The 19080-nt window shown below is 40.7% G+C and overlaps 1 protein-coding gene across 6 annotated transcripts in view; it reads left to right on the forward strand.

The window, feature by feature from the left end:
• NFIA (nuclear factor I A) overlaps positions 1-19080 on the forward strand; it is a 418929-nt gene that overhangs the window by 46881 nt on the left and 352968 nt on the right. Inside the window, exon 3 of one of the 6 annotated variants that reach the window (XM_070746031.1) lies at positions 12160-12458. The exons of the other annotated variants lie outside the window; for them this stretch is intronic. Coding sequence (XP_070602132.1) covers positions 12160-12167 — 8 coding nt within the window. The 3' untranslated portion in view covers positions 12168-12458. Of the gene's footprint in view, positions 1-12159; positions 12459-19080 lie in introns of those variants that run through there. 6 annotated transcript variants of the gene reach the window in all.

Raw genomic sequence — 19080 nt, forward strand, 5'->3', positions numbered from 1 at the left:
CTCTCCCCTCTGTGCATCCCCATACACAGAATTATTTCCTTCCTTATGCAAGGTTTCCATAAAGGACTCTCCACCAGCACCCTCCGGCGTCATCTGGCAGCCATTTCATCTGTCCTAGGGGGCCCCCGCAGACAGCCTCTCCGATCCTTCCCTGAAGTTCAGGAATTCCTCAAGGGCATAGCCAACCTCAGACCTTCCAAGGTCCACAGGTATCCATCCTGGGATTTGCCACGGGTTCTCCACTCCCTCACGCAGGCACCATACGAACCCCTAAAATCGGCGTCCCTCAGGTACCTATCCTTTAAGGTAGCTTTTCTGGTGGCTATTACCTCTGCCCGACGCATTTCGGAGCTGGCTGCCCTCTCAATCAGGCAGGACCTTTGCCAATTCCATCAGGATAAGGTAGTCTTGCGACTGGACCCCACCTTCTTACCCAAGGTCAGTTCCATGTTCCACAGATCTCAGGATATTGTCCTACCTTCCTTCTGCCTCCAACGAGACCATCCCTTGGCAATTAGATGGCACACCCTGGATCTCACCAGAGCGCTGAGAATATATATCCAACGCACAGGACCCTTTCGGAGGTCAGAAGCACTTTTTGTAGCCTATCATCCCAGAGTCATGGGGGCCAAAGTGTCTTCAACAGTAATAGGCCGTTGGATCAGAGGGACTATATCTAAGGCCTATGAGTCGGCCTCCCTCTCAGTTCCAAGGAACATCACTGCGCATTCCACCAGGAGCGCAGCCACCTCGGCCGCTTGGGCGACTCAAGCCCCGTTGGAGGAGGTCTGCAAAGCAGCCACTTGGGCCTCGCCAAATTCCTTCATCAGGCACTACAAAATTGATTCTTACGCTTCAGCGGACGCTGCCTTCGGCAGAAGGGTACTCCAATCCGTTATCTCACACGATAGCAAGCTAATCCCACCCTAGGGACCATCTATTGGGTATGTCCCATGTGACTGCTGGACCCGCTCCTTCAGTACGGAGAATAGGCGTTGATTGCTTACCTGAACGCCTCTTCTCGTACGGTGAGCGGGTACAGCAGTCACTTCCCGCCCTTGTATGTGTCTTCTTTACCTGTCTATCTCTTTCTTCCTCTAACAATGAGAGTTGAACACTACAGAGCTTCACAACTGAGCCTAGTCTATGGATTCGCGAATTCTGGGGAAGGGGCGGATCCGGCAAGCTTTTTTAATACTAGGCTCAGTTCCACCGGATTGGACATGAGCAACCCATGTGACTGCTGTACCCGCTCACCGTACGAGAAGAGGCGTTCAGGTAAGCAATCAACGCCTATTCATCAAATATAGGAAGTTTAAGATGCACTCCTTGTCTTCTATTTTGGCCGCCATTCACTCGGGAGATTTCATGGTCTCCTTAGACCTCACTGAGGCCTACCTTCACATTCCTATAGCCAAGTGCCACAGAAAATTTTTACGTTTTTCTTTTCAAGGCAGGCATTTCCAGTATAGGGCGATGCCATTTGGCCTCTCCTCGGCCCCTCGGGTCTTTACAAAGCTCTTGGGGTCCCTGGCGGCCTATATCCGGGCGTCTCCCATCCACATTTTATGTTATCTTGATGATATTTTAATTCATGGGAACTCCCTAGAGAGAGTGAAAACAGACCTTTCTGTCACCATGTCAGTCCTCCAGGACCATGGATTTTCCATCAACTTTGATAAAAGCCACCTCCAACCTTCCACTTCCATTTCTCACCTGGGATCTATTATTGATTCAAAATCCTCCCAGGTCTTTCTCTCTCCTGAGAGAAAACTCAGTATAGTGGAGTTAATTTCTAACATTTTATCTAATCCTTCAGTATCCATAGTTACTCTATCTTCCCTTTTGGGGAAGATGGTGTCATGCATAGGCATCATTCCCTGGGCTCGCCTTCATGCTAGGGAACTCCAGTGGCTACTGTTGCCTTTTCAGAGATCGGGGCACAGCAACTCAAATCGACGCATTGTCATCCCACTGAGTGTTCGCAGATCCTTCAAGTGGTGGAAGTCTCCAGCCATGGACAGAGGATCCCCGTTCAGGTGCCCGGATCAATTTGTCATCACCACAGATGCCAGTCTATCGGGATGGGGCGCCCACGCCCAGGGGATGATAGCCCAGGGCACGTGGTCCCCGGAGGAAGCTTCCAGGCCAATCAATTGGCTAGAGTTAAGAGCCGTTTCCCTGGCTCTGAAGCATTTCTCTCCTCGCATTCCCAACCGGCACGTTCTCATTCTCACCGACAACATTGCCACAAAAAGCCATATCTGCAGACAGGGGGGCACGAGATCCAAGGCTCTCATGAGGGAGGCCCTCAAGTTGGGTCTTTGGGCGGAAAAACATCTCCTGTCGCTCCTAGCCGATCACATCTCGGGGAGTCTCAACGTCCAGGCGGATTGGCTATCCCGAGCAACGATAGACCCAGGAGAGTGGAACCTTCACCAAGACCTGTTCCATCAAATCACCCTCAGATTCGGCCTACCAGTCCTGGATCTCTTCGCGACCAATGCGAACGCCCAGCTCCCTCGCTTCTATTCCAGATTTCCATCCCCGGGAGCGGAAGCAATCAATGCCCTCCGGAGTCCATGGCCTCCAGGCCTACTCTACGCATTTCCTCCAATTCCGATCCTCCCGGACGTGATTCACAAGGTCCTCACCGAGAGGGCCCGAGTAATCTTGATCGCCCCTCATTGGCCCCGCCGGCCCTGGTTCGCAGATCTCCAACAGCTGTCCGTCCAGGACCCTTGGCGACTCCCCGTTTCGGGGGATATGCTGCGGCAGGGGGCCTCTTTCCATCCAGACCCGGAGTGGTTCCACCTCACCGCCTGGCTGTTATCAGGAGAGATTTAGAACTGCGTGGTCATGACCCCGATTCAGTGGAGGTCATTCTAAAGGCCAGGAGGGGCTCGACCAATCGAATCTACGACCACACGTGGTCCAAGTTTCACCAGTGGTGCCTACAGGAAGGTTTCTCCCCTCTGTGCATCCCCATACACAGAATTATTTCCTTCCTTATGCAAGGATTCCATAAAGGACTTTCCACCAGCACCCTCCGGCGTCATCTGGCAGCCATTTCATCTGTCCTAGGGGGTCCCCGCAGACAGCCTCTCCGATCCTTCCCTGAAGTCCAGGAATTCCTCAAGGGCATAGCCAACCTCAGACCTTCCAAGGTCCACAGGTATCCATCCTGGGATTTGCCTCGGGTTCTACATTCCCTCACGCAGGCACCATACGAACCCCTAAAATCGGCGTCCCTCAGGTACCTATCCTTTAAGGTAGCCTTCTTGGTGGCTATTACCTCTGCCCGACGCATTTCGGAGCTAGCTGCCCTCTCAATCAGGCAGGACCTTTGCCAATTCCATCAGGATAAGGTAGTCTTGCGACTGGACCCCACCTTCTTACCCAAGGTCAGTTCCATGTTCCACAGATCTCAGGATATTGTACTACCTTCCTTCTGCCTCCAACGAGACCATCCCTTGGCAATTAGATGGCACACCCTGGATCTCACCAGAGCGCTGAGAATATATATCCAACGCACAGGACCCTTTCGGAGGTCAGAAGCACTTTTTGTAGCCTATCATCCCAGAGTCATGGGGGCCAAAGTGTCTTCATCAGTAATAGGCCGTTGGATCAGAGGGACTATATCTAAGGCCTACGAGTCGGCCTCCCTCTCAGTTCCAAGGAACATCACTGCGCATTCCACCAGGAGCGCAGCCACCTCGGCCGCTTGGGCGACTCAAGCCCCGTTGGAGGAGGTCTGCAAAGCAGCCACTTGGGCCTCGCCAAATTCCTTCATCAGGCACTACAAAATTGATTCTTACGCTTCAGCGGATGCTGCCTTCGGCAGAAGGGTACTCCAATCCGTTATCTCACATGATAGCAAGCTAATCCCACCCTAGGGACCATCTATTGGGTATGTCCCATGTGACTGCTGGACCCGCTCCTTCAGTACGGAGAATAGGCGTTGATTGCTTACCTGAACGCCTCTTCTCGTACGGTGAGCGGGTACAGCAGTCACTTCCCGCCCTTCTGTGTGTGTTCTCTTTACCTTTCTATATCTTTCTTCTTCTAACTATGAGAGTTGAACACTACAGAGCTTCACAACTGAGCCTAGTCTATGGATTCGCGAATTCTGGGGAAGGGGCGGATCCGGCAAGCTTTTTTAATACTAGGCTCAGTTCCACCGGATTGGACATGAGCAACCCATGTGACTGCTGTACCCGCTCACCGTACGAGAAGAGGCGTTCAGGTAAGCAATCAACGCCTATTTAAAACACTCGCGCGGCTTCCAGGACTCGGTTTGGAAGCCGCGCGAGTGTTTTAAAAGGTCTCCGCCAACAATGGGAGCTTCCTAGCACCCCCCCGAGCCCCCAACCCGGGTTTGGGGGGTGGTAGGAAGCTCCCATTGTTGGCGGAGACCTTTTAAAACACTCGCGCGGCTTCCAGGACTCGGTTTGGAAGCCGCGCGAGTGTTTTAAAAGGTCTCCGCCAACAATGGGAGCTTCCTAGCACCCCCCCGAGCCCCCAACCCGGGTTTGGGGGGTGGTAGGAAGCTCCCATTGTTGGCGGAGACCTTTTAAAACACTCGCGCGGCTTCCAGGACTCGGTTTGGAAGCCGCGCGAGTGTTTTAAAAGGTCTCCGCCAACAATGGGAGCTTCCTAGCACCCCCCCCGAGCCCCCAACCCGGGTTTGGGGGGTGGTAGGAAGCTCCCATTGTTGGCGGAGACCTTTTAAAACACTCGCGCGGCTTCCAGGACTCGGTTTGGAAGCCGCGCGAGTGTTTTAAAAGGTCTCCGCCAACAATGGGAGCTTCCTAGCACCCCCCCCGAGCCCCCAACCCGGGTTTGGGGGGTGGTAGGAAGCTCCCATTGTTGGCGGAGACCTTTTAAAACACTCGCGCGGCTTCCAGGACTCGGTTTGGAAGCCGCGCGAGTGTTTTAAAAGGTCTCCGCCAACAATGGGAGCTTCCTAGCACCCCCCCGAGCCCCCAACCCGGGTTTGGGGGGTGGTAGGAAGCTCCCATTGTTGGCGGAGACCTTTTAAAACACTCGCGCGGCTTCCAGGACTCGGTTTGGAAGCCGTGCGAGTGTTTTAAAAGGTCTCCGCCAACAATGGGAGCTTCCTAGCACCCCCCAAACCCGGGTTGGGGGCTCGGGGGTGTGCTAGCGAGCCTCCCATGTCGGCGGGGATGTTTTAAAACACCCGCGCGACTTTCCAATGAGTCCCGAAGACAACGCGTTTGTCTTCGGGACTCATTGGAAAGTCGCGCGGGTGTTTTAAAACATCCCCGCCGACATGGGAGGCTCGCTAGCACACCCCCGAACCCCCAACCCGGGTTTGGGGGTGTGCTAGCGAGCCCCTCATGTCGGCGGGGATGTTTTAAAACACCCGCGCCGCCCCCAATCTTAGGCTCCTCGCTAGCGCTGCGGAAGTAAAAACACCCTCTGCACATGCGCAGAGGGTGTTTTTACTTCCGCAGCGCTACTTCGCGAAAACCCGCTCGTTGCGGGGGGTCCTGGAACGGAACCCTCGCAAGGAGCGGGGGATCACTGTAAATACATACATACATAAATAACCATACAAACCAATCGTTTTAATGCCAGAAATCTATTTCATAAATGATGTTTTTCCCTGCTAATGGAAATAGAATATTGAAGAAGATAGACTGGATTGGTTGTTCCATTCAAGATGTTAGGGTTCTTCAGTTCTTCTTAGATAATATCACACAACTTTGAAGTTTATTGCAAACAGTAAAGAGGGAGGAAAATAAACTATATGGACATTATTGGTATAAGAATAATTTAATTTAATTTATTCAACGTCTATGCCATCCAATCCCATAGGACTCAGGGCGGCTTACAGCAATACAAATACAATATAAGTAATAGAAATTTTGAGAAGTCTGGTGTAGTGATCAAAGGGACTTTAAAACTTTGAATTGGGAGCTCTGAACTTGATTGTGAGTTGTGGCTCCATCGTAAGTACAGCTGGGTGACCTTGGGCCAGTCACTTTCTCTCTCAGCTTTAGAAAGAGGCAATGGCAAACCACGTCTGAAACTCTTGCCAAGAAAACAGCAGGGTCTAGTCCAGGCAGTTGCCAGGAGTCAAGACTGAATCAAAGGAACTCAGCCCAATTTTGATTAACTGCTTTCATGCATTGGTGAGCACAAATAACACATATATAACATTTTAGAGAACTATACGGAGGTAATTTAGTAAGGCTCACTTCTCTTTCAGAATGAAGCATGGAAATATATTTCAAATATTGATTCGTAAAAAGACTTTCATATTGTTATTACTGTAAAAGTGCTTCTAATTAAGCAAAGGTAGTAATTGAATCTAATCTTTTCAGGCCCCAAAGTTTTTAGGTTTGAAATGACATTTATCAGCTCTTTTTTCTTAAAAATGTCTTTGTTGCGTTATACAACAAATTTAAATCCCCTGAAAGAAAGATGAAACATTATGGCTTTAAGTATAACACAGATAGCAGTTAATATTCTGATAGTGGAATGCAGTTTAAGGACATTCTTTAGTGGAAGAGAGAGGGAGGGAGGGAGAGGGGAAGATTTCATTACATTCAGCACAGTATGAGACTAAGTCAAAGTAGTTTCACTAATTAAATTCAATTGCCATCCATTAGACCAATGGAATGAGATGAATCTACTATACAGCTGACACAGCACAGGTATGCAATTTGGTTAAATGGCTATTTCTAAACTGCCACACACATTTCTTTGCTTGCTCCTTTTTTTTAAGAGTTAGAATTTCTGCATGCACGGTGCCTATGTGTCTAAAAAAAACAAAACAAAAACAAATCAGAAGCCTGCTGAAGGGCAAAGATATCAGTTTAAATTATTGGACCCTAAGGAATACATGATAGTGGTGAATCAGCTTGAAACGATGTACAGATTTAAGTTTAAAATGTGTGGAGTCAGTGAAGAAGACACATAAGGTTTGGGCCCTACTGTCTGTTTTTCTTTGGGCCATTAAGTAACGATGATTTATTTATCTGAATCCATTTTTAAACTTGCTGGAAGCAAGTGCTGTTTTGTTTTAACAATTCAAGATTATTTAGGTTTGTGTATAATTAATGATGATGCAATTTTCAATTTCAAAAGTAGCTTTTTTGGCATAATTTGCTGTATCCAGTCTTACCAATAGAGGAATTTCTTACAATTGGCCAAGACCAGGGGTAGGCATGACTTGTGATTCTATGATTCTATGACTTGTGGACTTCAACTCCCAGAATTCCTGAGCCAGTCATGCTAGCTCAGGAATTCTGGGAGTTGAAGTCCACATGTCATAGAAGAGTCAACTGTGTCTACCCCTGGCCAAGGTAAGACTTAGGTGAGCAAAAAGCCTATAATTCTTTTGGGTGCACATTTACTGGTCCTACCAAGTTGAAATTGGCTAAAATTAGAAAGGATGTTGGGGAATTACACTTCAGGAAGAATAACAGAACAGTATTTTGCATAGAGTTAAGAAATATTGATTCCTTGAACTGCTTTACTTCACTTAACTCATGAGATAATATATAGACATCAGACTTGACTCTGGTGAATGCCAATTGCTTACAACATAGTGTAGAGGACAAGCCACTAAAGTCTTGCAGGAAGCACTTGGTTGATTTCCAACTGTGAAGTTGGACATGACAAAATCCAAATGTGTATACTTGGCTTTACCTCTTAACAGACATTTGTTGGAAGGAACCATGTAGAATTACGTCTACAATATGGGAATATAATTGAGATGTACGTTAAATTGCTGTTTTTTTAGGACTTTTTAAGGAAAAGGCTGCAGTGCAAAAGTAAAAGTCTTATAGTTGAGAAAGCGGAACCATCAACTGAACATTATGCACTGAAGGCTGTCGCTACTTCACAGTGATTTTTCTTCTACACTTTCCTTGATTGTTTGTTGTGATGATCTTCTGTCCCAGCATGATTTTTTCCACATTGATTATCATTTGACTTAATAGTTTGTGAGAATGCATTATATACACTATTGTAGAATTATTGTAGAACGAAAACCTCCTTGTTTCATTTTCAAAAATTACAATATCTCTTCTTTCCAAACATCCTTGAAACACAAATGAAAATTAGAAGTGGTTAGGCTTGAAATGCAAGACCATTCCATTCTTTGAGTTGATTGCTTTTATTAAGGTGATCTTGTATTCCATTAAATGCTACTGGTGTGATTAATTTAAAGAATTAAATTTTAAGAAATAGGGATAAGTGATTATTATTAATATATATACGGTAATAGTGAATAGTTTTAAGAGTGTGCAAAGTATTTTGCAAAACTTTCTGTAGCCATTAATATCTCTGTCTCTATTCAGTAGTTAATGTGTTATGCCTATAATATTGTACTTTGTTCTTAATAATCCATATCAGACAATTACTTCAGAAAAATTAAAAGTTGTTAATATTTGAGAGGGAAGGTTACACATGATAAAACATTGTAAAGACATGAAATTGATCTTGGTAAGTTTTATATTGCAGGGCAGTTTGTACATACTAGTTGTCTAGATTTCCGCACTACCTTATCAATTAAAAGGGTGACAGAAGGATACTTTCAATCATAGTTACTTCAATTAACATACTAATTGAAAGCTTATATTTTCATTGTAGTTTTGCAAAATAGTAACAGGTACTATTGAATGTCTATGGAGATTCTCAGTCATCCAGGTCATGATTGTCCCAAAGGTGCTTTTTCAAGAGGCAAATGGACTTCCTGGTTTTTCTTTGAAGATGCTTCTTGGTTGAGAAGCGAAACGTCTTCAAAGAAAAAACAGGAAGTCCAGTTATCTCTTGAAAAAGCACCTTTGGGACAAGTGCCTTGAATGTTTCACATAGGATTTTTAAAAAAATTCCGAAGCTGACAATACTTTTATTTTGGCCATGAGCTGTTCTGTTTATTAGCTATTAAATATTTATCTTGAAGCCATGCAAAAGTATCATGTTATTGAGAAATCCATTCTTAGATATAATAAACACAACCACATTAGTATCAATTTTCTTTGTGTCAACTAAAAGATCAGTTATAAACCATGAAAATGTTGCAATATTTATCAAATGTAGAATTTAGGTTTCTCCATAATCTCATGGAATTACCTCATATGTTGATGTCTCATGTGATGTGATGGTATGTGGAGATGACCTTGGGAGAAAGGAGGAAGACCCCACAGCCTAGGTGACTTCTGATAAGAGGCAGTTCACTCCACAGCAGAAGCATGGGAAGCATTTCAGACCCACCTTAATTTTCTAGAGACTCAAAAGAGAGGAGTGGGGAATTATTTTAAGTCTTTCAAGATTCTGTTTAATGTGATCTTGGAATAAAGATGGTGGTGATGCTCCTGGTTATGTTTCTTTTTTGGGCTATCTGAAAGGGCTAATATGGATGAGGCATTGTTCTATGTTCTAAAAAGAGAGTTCAAGTTCCGCCATAGCCATGACTTTGGGTCAATCATTTTCTCTTTCTCGCTCTCAACCCAACCCATGTTACAGGGTGGTTGTTGTGAGGAAACTAGAAGGATGAAGGTGTGTTTGGATATGATTGCCAACTTGAGTTATTTGTAAAAATAGTAAAGATGGGGAGTAAACAAGCAAACTATCAAGCAAGTTTCATCATAACTATAAAAACATCACCATGATAGGACTTGGGGGGGGGGAGAACGAGAGAGCGAGAGAGAATGAGTTTGTGTGTATACGTGTGTGAGAGTTTTTGATAATACTGTATATATCTGCATTGACAAAAAATTCTTTGAATAGCTGTTTTTGGCATAGCTTCACATAGGTGTCCTGTTTCCTTAGTGATTCCTAATTTTTTCAGGCATCACAGGCTCTCAGTGACTACAATGAGGCACATTGTAGAGATGTACTTCAATGGAGTCCTCCTTTGTACATAAATATATTACAGTAGGCAAAACCTTTGCTTATATGAAATAAAACCAGTGGAATTTGAAACACAATAAAATTCAATCTTCTGAACATGAGATCAGGCAAGAAAAACGTCAGGGAAGTAAATAAATCTACAACATTATAAAACTGTTCATTTTTATTTTATTTAAAAGGCTCAATTTTTGGCCTTAAATGCAGAACAGCAGGCTTATACAGTATTCCTGTTTCCTGACCAGAAGAATGCACATACAAAAGATTTGGTTGGATTCAGAATAAAACAAGGATAGATTTGTGACTCCCTACATGTATTAGTACTTTTTTTTTATAGAAATCCATTTACATTTGAGATTTCTAATGCTGAATCCATGTTTTGAAAATTCTTCTGGTGAACTTATTACATGATGAATAATTTTTTAAAAATCAATATAAAGTTGGAATGGTGTTTAATATTCTCTTAAAAGTATAAAAATTATTCAGGAAGGGTAATAGCTTCCTCCACAATATATTTTATCTCATTTGTTAATAGAAGCATTGCATTTTTGAAAATAAATAAATATAGGTTCTATGCCACCACTGGTTACATTGTTTTTTTAAAATGATTATTAACCATGTATAATCTAGTTATCAATGAATATTAAGTTGTAAACCCATTTAGTTCAATAGAAATTATTTTCAAGTATGGGTGCACAGAATTGCAACTTAAATGTGATGCATTTAGTGTAAAAACAAAGTTGGTATAAGAAATAAGGCATCTCCCAAATTATCTCCCAAATTGACAGTATTATTTCAAGATGCTTCTTTCTAAAGAAAAGTAGGTGCTCTTTTATTCTACTAAAGTAGAAAAGTCTGTCTAGAGGTTGACATAATAGTTTGGGCTCTTAGTGATTTGTTACATCACTAAGCACCTTAAATGGGTGCTTAGTGATGTAACAAATTAAATTGGATATTGCTAAATAATTAACTCCTATATTACACTCTTTAATTGAATTTTAAAATTATGAACTATATGTTGCGGTACTTAAAGTAAAAAAAATTACTGTCTGTTAATTTTGATCAGACATTCAGGGTTTTTTGGAAAGGTGCTTATGAATTTATAATTAAGAAAGGGGCTGCCTGGTATGCATAATTTCAATATAAGGATAATATATAAAATACACAGATTCGCTGCTATGCATAATTTCAATATAAGGGTAATATATATAGAAATACACATATTAATTTCATTCCCATATGTCACTGAAGATTTAAGTACAATATTATACACAAAATTGAATGGGAAACATGTTGTCCTCTAGATATTTCTAAGCTATAGCTTAGTTTGGAGAATATTGCTTTGTGTTACTATTTCTCACTTCTGCATGAGAGACAATGCAAATAATTGAATAATTAAGCAGTTACTTTAGGACTGATTATGTGCCATCAAGTTGTCTCAACCCTTTCAAAGTTATAGATATGTGCTCCTTATTTTATGCATCTTTTTAGGCATAGTTCATATATCTAAAGTACTAACCGCCATTAGTACTTTGTATACTGTAATTCTGTACACAAAGTACTATAGCAATTGTGTTATTAATTACCATTGCTGTAATACTTTGAATAGAGGATTATAGTAGGATGGCAAGACATAATGCTTTCATTGAGCAGAATTTTTTTCATGGAAGAATTTTCATCCTCACAATTTCCTGTTCTCTTGGAGTGCTAAAGGAAATTACCATCTGTGTCTTAATATTAATGTGAATGGAGAAGCGTGTATGAATCTCATGTGCTTTTAAAGCCAAATGTTTGTAGACGATAAATCTAATGTAAAACTCTGATGATCATTAGGGCATCTGCTTCAGAAATGTTTTGTCTTGTGTTTAGATTTTTATTATACAACTGAAAAAAATCCATCTCTTTCAGTTACCATATTTTTTACCAAATCTAAGATGTTCTTTTGATTTCAGAGATGGGTTCTTGGAGAAAAGGTACAATCTTCCTTTGTCTTATTTGAAGAATAACTATTGAGAGACAAAAAGTAAATTAATATGATTTTTCCTTTTCAGTTACACAAGAATACAAAATTGGCTATGAGTTCCAATGCTGATGATATTCAGATATGCATTTTGTCTCTACCAGTCTGAAAGCTCATTAAAAGTAAAGTCTGGATTATGACTATTTATGACTTTTGCATAGGGTAAAATAAACAAATATATTGATATTCTAAATTGAAAATTAATGCTGTAAATTTTATTTATTATATGTAATGCTTTTTAAATATCTGTCCAGCTATTTAGGCACAACACACATTCAGAAGCAGAAAAACAGGAAAGAAGCTGAAACAACATATAGATATTACTATTTCAGAAGTTGCAGTAGATAAACTATTGAGGTAAGGTGGGGGAGAGAGTCTATTCAGATCTAACTAAACTACAAAGTGGATTATTTTGGACCAATTCATCTCACAGCTTTAAACAAAATGAGTTTTATTTGTTTTTGTATGCATTTTTTGTATGATTTACAATGTATGCCCCAAGTTCCTGGAAGAAAGGTCGGATGTCAATTTAATAAATAAAGGACATATATAATATTTGAGTGATGGCACCCACAGGATAATAGCTGGCAGAATGTATATACATAGTTGTGCAAAATACTTCCTTAGTTGTAGCAATATTTCAATGGTGATGTAAAAAATGTTGAAGTTTGCAGTAAAAGATGAAAGTAAGAACTTCTGACCATAATTAAATACATTAGTGCCCAAAACTGCTGAAAGTAAGCAAGCAGTGAAGCTGGAGGAAAATGAGAATCTCATTTATGTTAGTTCTCATCAGTATGTGTTATGTGCAACAATTCAACAATCCAATAAATTGATTTTAGGAATAATTATAGATCAAAGACAACCCAGTGAATGTCATGGCTGATAATGAAATAAGAATCTAGAACCTTGAATAAAGCATTAAGTTCTTTATTATGCATTAGTTGACCAGAAAGGGTTTTTATTCTGTTTTATTTACATATTGTCATACATTCTAGAGCTACTGTAATTTCATCTAATTATGGGACTGCCTTCTGCCGCACAAATCCCAGCGTCCGATTAGGTCCCACAGAATAGTGTGGCGGGACCTAGGGGACGAGCCTTCTCTGTGGCGACCCCTCTGGAATCAGCTCCCTCGAGAGATTTGCACTGCCCCCACCCTCCTCGCCTTCCGCCAAAGCCTTAAGACCTATCTATAGTCCCAGGCCTGGGGCAGTTAGAGCATGCCCCCCCTTTCTTTCAGACCATTAAATGTTATGAGTGGATGTGATTGAGTTAATTGACTGTTTTTTAAATGTAAGGGGTTTTTTTAGCTTAGAGTTCTTAACCATTAGATTTGTACGCATGTTATTATTGTATTGTATTTTGTGAGCCGCCCCGAGTCCTCAGAGAAGGGCGGCATACAAGTCAAACAAACAAACAAACAAACAAACAAAATAATGCTCTGCAAGCAGTACAGAATGTCTAGATTGATTCTTCAGGATTGCAATATGAAGAACTGTTGCCTACTTTGATTATTAATTCCTCTTAAATAAAAATGGGTATCATTGATCAAGAGAATGAATTAAAGGCACAACCAAAGAAAGCACTATAAAGTTAAATAATGCTCTAAACTGTTTAGGATGGACAGATACTGTGTGTCCTGTACTAGGCATAAATGCAAAACAGTGCATCTTATGAACATATTAATCAAGAAAATTGTTGTTCTAGAGCATTTCTCATCTTTATTTGGCATGTATTTGTTCATTTAAGTAATTACACTATCCGAAATAGCTCTTTTTGATATTTAATTAATGGCAAGTGGTTTTTAAAACATTCACCCAAAACGATGATAGTCAAAGACTTCAATATCCTGACTCGTAGTTTTTTTAGAAGCTTGCCAGTTGTTTTTACTTTAGGCTTAATTACTCATTAAAACATTTCCATGCAGGAACATCTTTATTACCTCATTGGATTTTAGAACTCTGCTTCTAAGTATTTACAATGGTTTAAAAGAACAGGAGTTACAAATATCTCAGAGATGTAAATTAAGAATTAGTCTGAAGAATCACATTTTTCTCAGAAATAATCCTTGTCATCTTATCAGTTGCCAGTATTTGCTGGCTGATTCTCATTATCCTGCATTATTGATTACGTACCGATCTCAGTCATTGTTTTCTTGTTGCCCAAAATTTGCTCAACTGAGGCTTACACATTTTGATAATCCCCCCCCCCCCCCAAAATGCTGGTAAAAAATATTTTTCATTCCAAGGCAAAGTCTGAACCATAATGTTCAATTCAGTCGCTAAATTTGTTTATTTGTAATGCATTTTCAAAACCAGTACAGGCAGTTTTTGTCTTACAACCACAATTGAGCCCAGTATGACTGTTCCTAAGTGAGACAGTTGATAAGTGAGTTTCAATCCATTTTACAACCTTTCTTGTAAAAGGTATTAAGTGAATCACTGCAGTTGTTAAGTTAGTAACACAGTTGTTAAGTGAACCTGGCTTCCCCATTGAATTTGTTTTTCAGAAGGTCACAAAAGTTGATCACATGACCCCAGGACACTGCAACCATCATAAATTTGCTATGCATACAAAATTTGATTATGTGACCATGGGGGATGCTGCAATTGTCATAAGTATGTAAAACAATAAGTGCTGTTATAACTTCGATCACAAACTTGTAAGTTGAGGACTACCTGTTGAATGCAGTGTAGGTTGTTTCTGGATAGAGCTGCAAAGCCTGACTTTTCCTGCCAGAAGGATAGGAAACCTTATATGAAGAGAGAGTGAGGACAAAAAATTCTCAATTTAAAGAAAATGGAAGGAAGGAAGGAAGGAAGGAAAGAAAGAAAGAAAGAAAGAAAGAAAGAAAGAAAGAAAGAAAGATCATAGAGCAGGGGATAAAACAGATTATATTGCTGTTGCTCAAAAATTGTCTTTTTCTATAGAGGCACTAACCTTTTGGAATGTTATTCTGGAATATATAAGATATTCTTACTATTATTTATTATTTATTAATTTATTTATAAATTAGACTTCTATGCCACCCTTCTCAATCGACCCAGGGAGGATGGCATACAACATAATAAATACAGTACAAGTGTGTACAGAGTTCTGAAAGTCATCTGGTCCTAAGCCATATGGGTCTTTATAGGTCATAACTAACACTTTGAATTGCGACCAGAGACCAATCAGCAACCAATGCAGCTCACAGAGTGATGTTGAAATGTGGACAAATATTTTTTAAAAATCTTGAACTTCCAGATCTTCCCTCTTTCACCTTTGAATGCAGTTTCAATATCAACTACTTTATAATTCATTGCAATTTCAGTTTTTTGTGTTTTATGGTAATTTTTGTGTACAATACTTTGAGACATTTGCATTATAATGTTATGATGATATTAGTAAATAACAGAAGAAACAACAGGAAGAAAAAATAAGATTGAAAAACCATAACATAAAATCACATACCAAGGTGAATGCCCACAAAAAGGTCAGAGATGGGGAAAGGCAGAACTCACAAAATATAACAATAGAGATTTTGCTATACATATTCATTATTGTTGACCGACAAAGCAATGGAAGTACTTTATTTCTGCTGAGAAATGCGCAGAATCAGAAAGTATTACAACCAAGAATTGTTTCCATTTCACATTAAGTACTCATTTTATTTATTATTTATTAGAAAACAAGCCGTATACAATATGGTCACTTCCCCATTGATGCCATCATGTGCTGGATGGTGGTGTTGTTAATCCTTTCCTCATGAAGTAGCCCTTCCGAATGCAGTTATAAAAAAGAAGAAGCTGTTTCTTTGACTTTCCCATACTTTCTAGTTCTCGGCACATTTAACTTGTGTGTTGTCAAAACCTAGTTGTTCCTGGCATTTAAATGCATCCATCTGCTCACCCATTGTGACCCTCCCAGAGTTCCCAGGGAGTTGGGCGGCATACAAATTGAATGAATGAATGAATGGATGATGGATAGGTAGGTAGGTAGGTAGGAATAATAATAATAATAATAATAATAATAATAATAATAATTATTATTATTATTATTATTATTATTATTTATTAGATTTGTATGCCGCCCCTCTCCGAAGACTTGGGGCGGCTCACAACAAGAATAATAACAATGTTACAATGGAAACAAATCTAATATTAAAATACAGCTAAAAACCCATCATTTAAAAACCATGTAACACACGCATACCATACATAAAATGTAAAAGCCTGGGGGAAGTGTGTCAGTTCCCCCATGCCTGGCGATAGAGGTGGGTCTTAAGTAATTTGCGAAAGACAAGGAGGGTGGGGGGCAGTTCTAATCTCTGGAGGGAGTTGATTCCAGAGGGCCGGGGCCACCACAGAGAAGGCTCTTCCCCTGGGGCCCGCCAAACGACATTGTTTAGTCGATGGGACCCGGAGAAGGCCAACTCTGTGGGACATTATGGGCCACTGGGATTTGTGCGGTAGAAGGTGGTTCCCGAGGTATTCTGGTCTGATGCCATGTAGGGCTTTAAAGGTCATTACCAACACTTTGAATGTTAGCTGTGGATCGAGGAGGATGCCCAAGTTGCTAACCCTGTCTGATGGGGTCAATAATTCCCCCCCCCCCAGGGTAATGGATGGACAGATGGAATTGTCTTTGGGAGGCAAAACCCACAGCCACTCTGTCTTGTCAGGGTTGAGTTTGAGCTTGTTGACACCCATCCAGACCCCAACAGCCTCCAGGCACCGGCACATCACTTCCACCGCTTCGCTGATTGGACATGGGGTGGAGATGTATAACTGGGTATCATCAGCATATCACCCCATGTCCTTGGATGAGCTCACCCAGCGGTTTCATGTAGATATTAAATAGCAGGGGGAAGAGGACCAACCCTTGAGGCACCCCACAAGGGAGAGACCTAGAGGTCGACCTCTGAACCCCCCACTAACACCGACTGCGACCGACCAGAGAGGTAGGAGGAGAACCACTGAAAGACAGTGCCTTCCACTCCCAACCCCTCCATCCGGCGCAGAAGGATAACAGGTAGATGATAGATAGGTAGGTAGATAGGTAGATAGGTAGATAGATAATCTATATATACTATTGCAATTCTTGCCATCATGACCTTTCATTTGGTAAAACCGTGCATCATGGAGCAACAATTTTTGAACCAAAGTACCTGAAATGCTTTAATTTACACAGCATGTTCAAAATCCAGTTCCCATGATTCCCAAAGCTATGAAATTCAGGAAAATTGTAGCTGCTTCAATGCAACTGGCTGTCTGGCTGCTGCTACAGTCATGTGTTTTTAATTTCCAATCATCTGACAGTTTCCCAGCCAGTATCACAATTCCTTACTTCCTCTCCCATCCAGCCGTAGCCATATACTTTCCTGCTGGGGAGGGAGAAGAAAAGAAATAGGTAGATTACACCACAAAACCCCATATTCTAAGGTGACAAAACTTGGGTTTTTTGTGATTCCTGTTATGATCCCTACTGAGCCTTACTAGAACACATTTCATATGAGGACTTCATGTTGACTATTTGGCTTAACATGCAGTGTGATTCCATTTTGGAAACCCTGAAATATGGCATAGTATGTTCAGTGAATAGAGATAGCTCTGACAATTAAGCAAAACAGATTTACTTTTCTCCCAGGGTGGTGGGACAGCATGAAATACCTAGCATTGCTTTCCATACCCCATATGCCTTTTGGCCAGGGTAAATCTGCAAATGCCTGGGTTATGTGAAAAGGGAAAAAGGCCATGGATGGAGGTACGTCTCTTGGAGTGTGTCACATAAATCTCCTGGATGTCTTTAGTGTTCACACATCACTTGATTCCTTTCAGGATGAGGAGATGTAATGAATTTTGCTAAATAGACTTCAGCTGAATAGATATCATGCTGGTTTGGACAATATATCCAACAGATAACCCAGGAAATGCTTGGTTTGGCCGAATGGTATGCAAAGGCAAGTCGGTGATTTGTAGGAAGACAAAAAGGAAGTTAATGCTACTTCCTTTTCGCATGGGGAGAAAATAGCAGTGCTTTTTTGTGTGTCATATGTCTTGATTTCATTTCCTCTGCTCATACATTTTTTTGTAGTGAATAAAAAAATAATGTGTGGAAAACGTGATGTTTTCATGTACCATGCTCTCATGAACTTTTTTTTGTTTATGTGCAATATCTTTGTACAGAACGTTGTGTGGATTGGGGTTTTGCCCCCATCCTCCATTGCTAAATGGAATCATTCTGTTGTACAGTTCATTCTTTGTTATTTGTACATATTTCCTAATATTTCCATGTAGTCTGCATGTGTAAAAAATACTCAAACTACAGAAAAAATGACAACCATATGTAAAATACAAGATTAGTAACAATAAGGGTGAACTAATTGTGGCTGTGAAGACATCGTAAAGACCATATTGTTACAGTTTTAGGCAAATCCACATGTCTCCCAGAGTTTGCTATACATTTATGTTAATATGGGTAATTAAATATACAGCATATTTAGTCCTACAAAATGGATAAAAGCAGACCGACATCCAGGAAGAGCACTACGGGTTTTTAATACTAATGCTAATAATTGTGTATCATGAATCTTCTCTGTCTAATATGAATTGATGGGGAGGGGGAGATGGTACTGATGTTTGATGTGCAAATAATCTTGCTAAAAACATTTTTATAATGAAATTTCAAAATACACATCATTGTAATTGGAGTTTGTATCTTGTATGCATTTTCTTTTAAAAAAGGAAGCTATTTTCTAAGTTACTGTATAATGAAAGTAAGGAGTTTCCCATAGACCTAAGAAAAAAATAGGTTCCCATTCTTCAGTAGGAAAAATGAAGTCTTCTGTGTTTGTTACTGTGGGATTTTCTTTTGCATAGTTAATTGAAAATTGTTGCTGTATTTTTCAGGATTGAAGGTTATTTTCCTATTTCTGTTGCTTTTCTTTCAAGAATTATTTTCCTTTTTCCTTTAAAAAAATGACAGAGAAAATCTATATGCTATAATTCCTGTAATTATTTTCCCTCCTACAGTGAATGCATTGTTGCTTCTAAATCTCTCCAGAGATCTTTGATAATAAATCAATTTCTTAAACAAGGAATACTGTCCAACTAGTGTGATATTTAATTTTAAAAAGAAAAGAAATAAGGGTTTATTGCTTGGCTGTTTTAAGTCAAAGTTACAAAGTCTTG

Source organism: Erythrolamprus reginae, chromosome 3, assembly GCF_031021105.1.
Source record: "Erythrolamprus reginae isolate rEryReg1 chromosome 3, rEryReg1.hap1, whole genome shotgun sequence".
Lineage (NCBI taxonomy): Eukaryota > Metazoa > Chordata > Lepidosauria > Squamata > Dipsadidae > Erythrolamprus > Erythrolamprus reginae.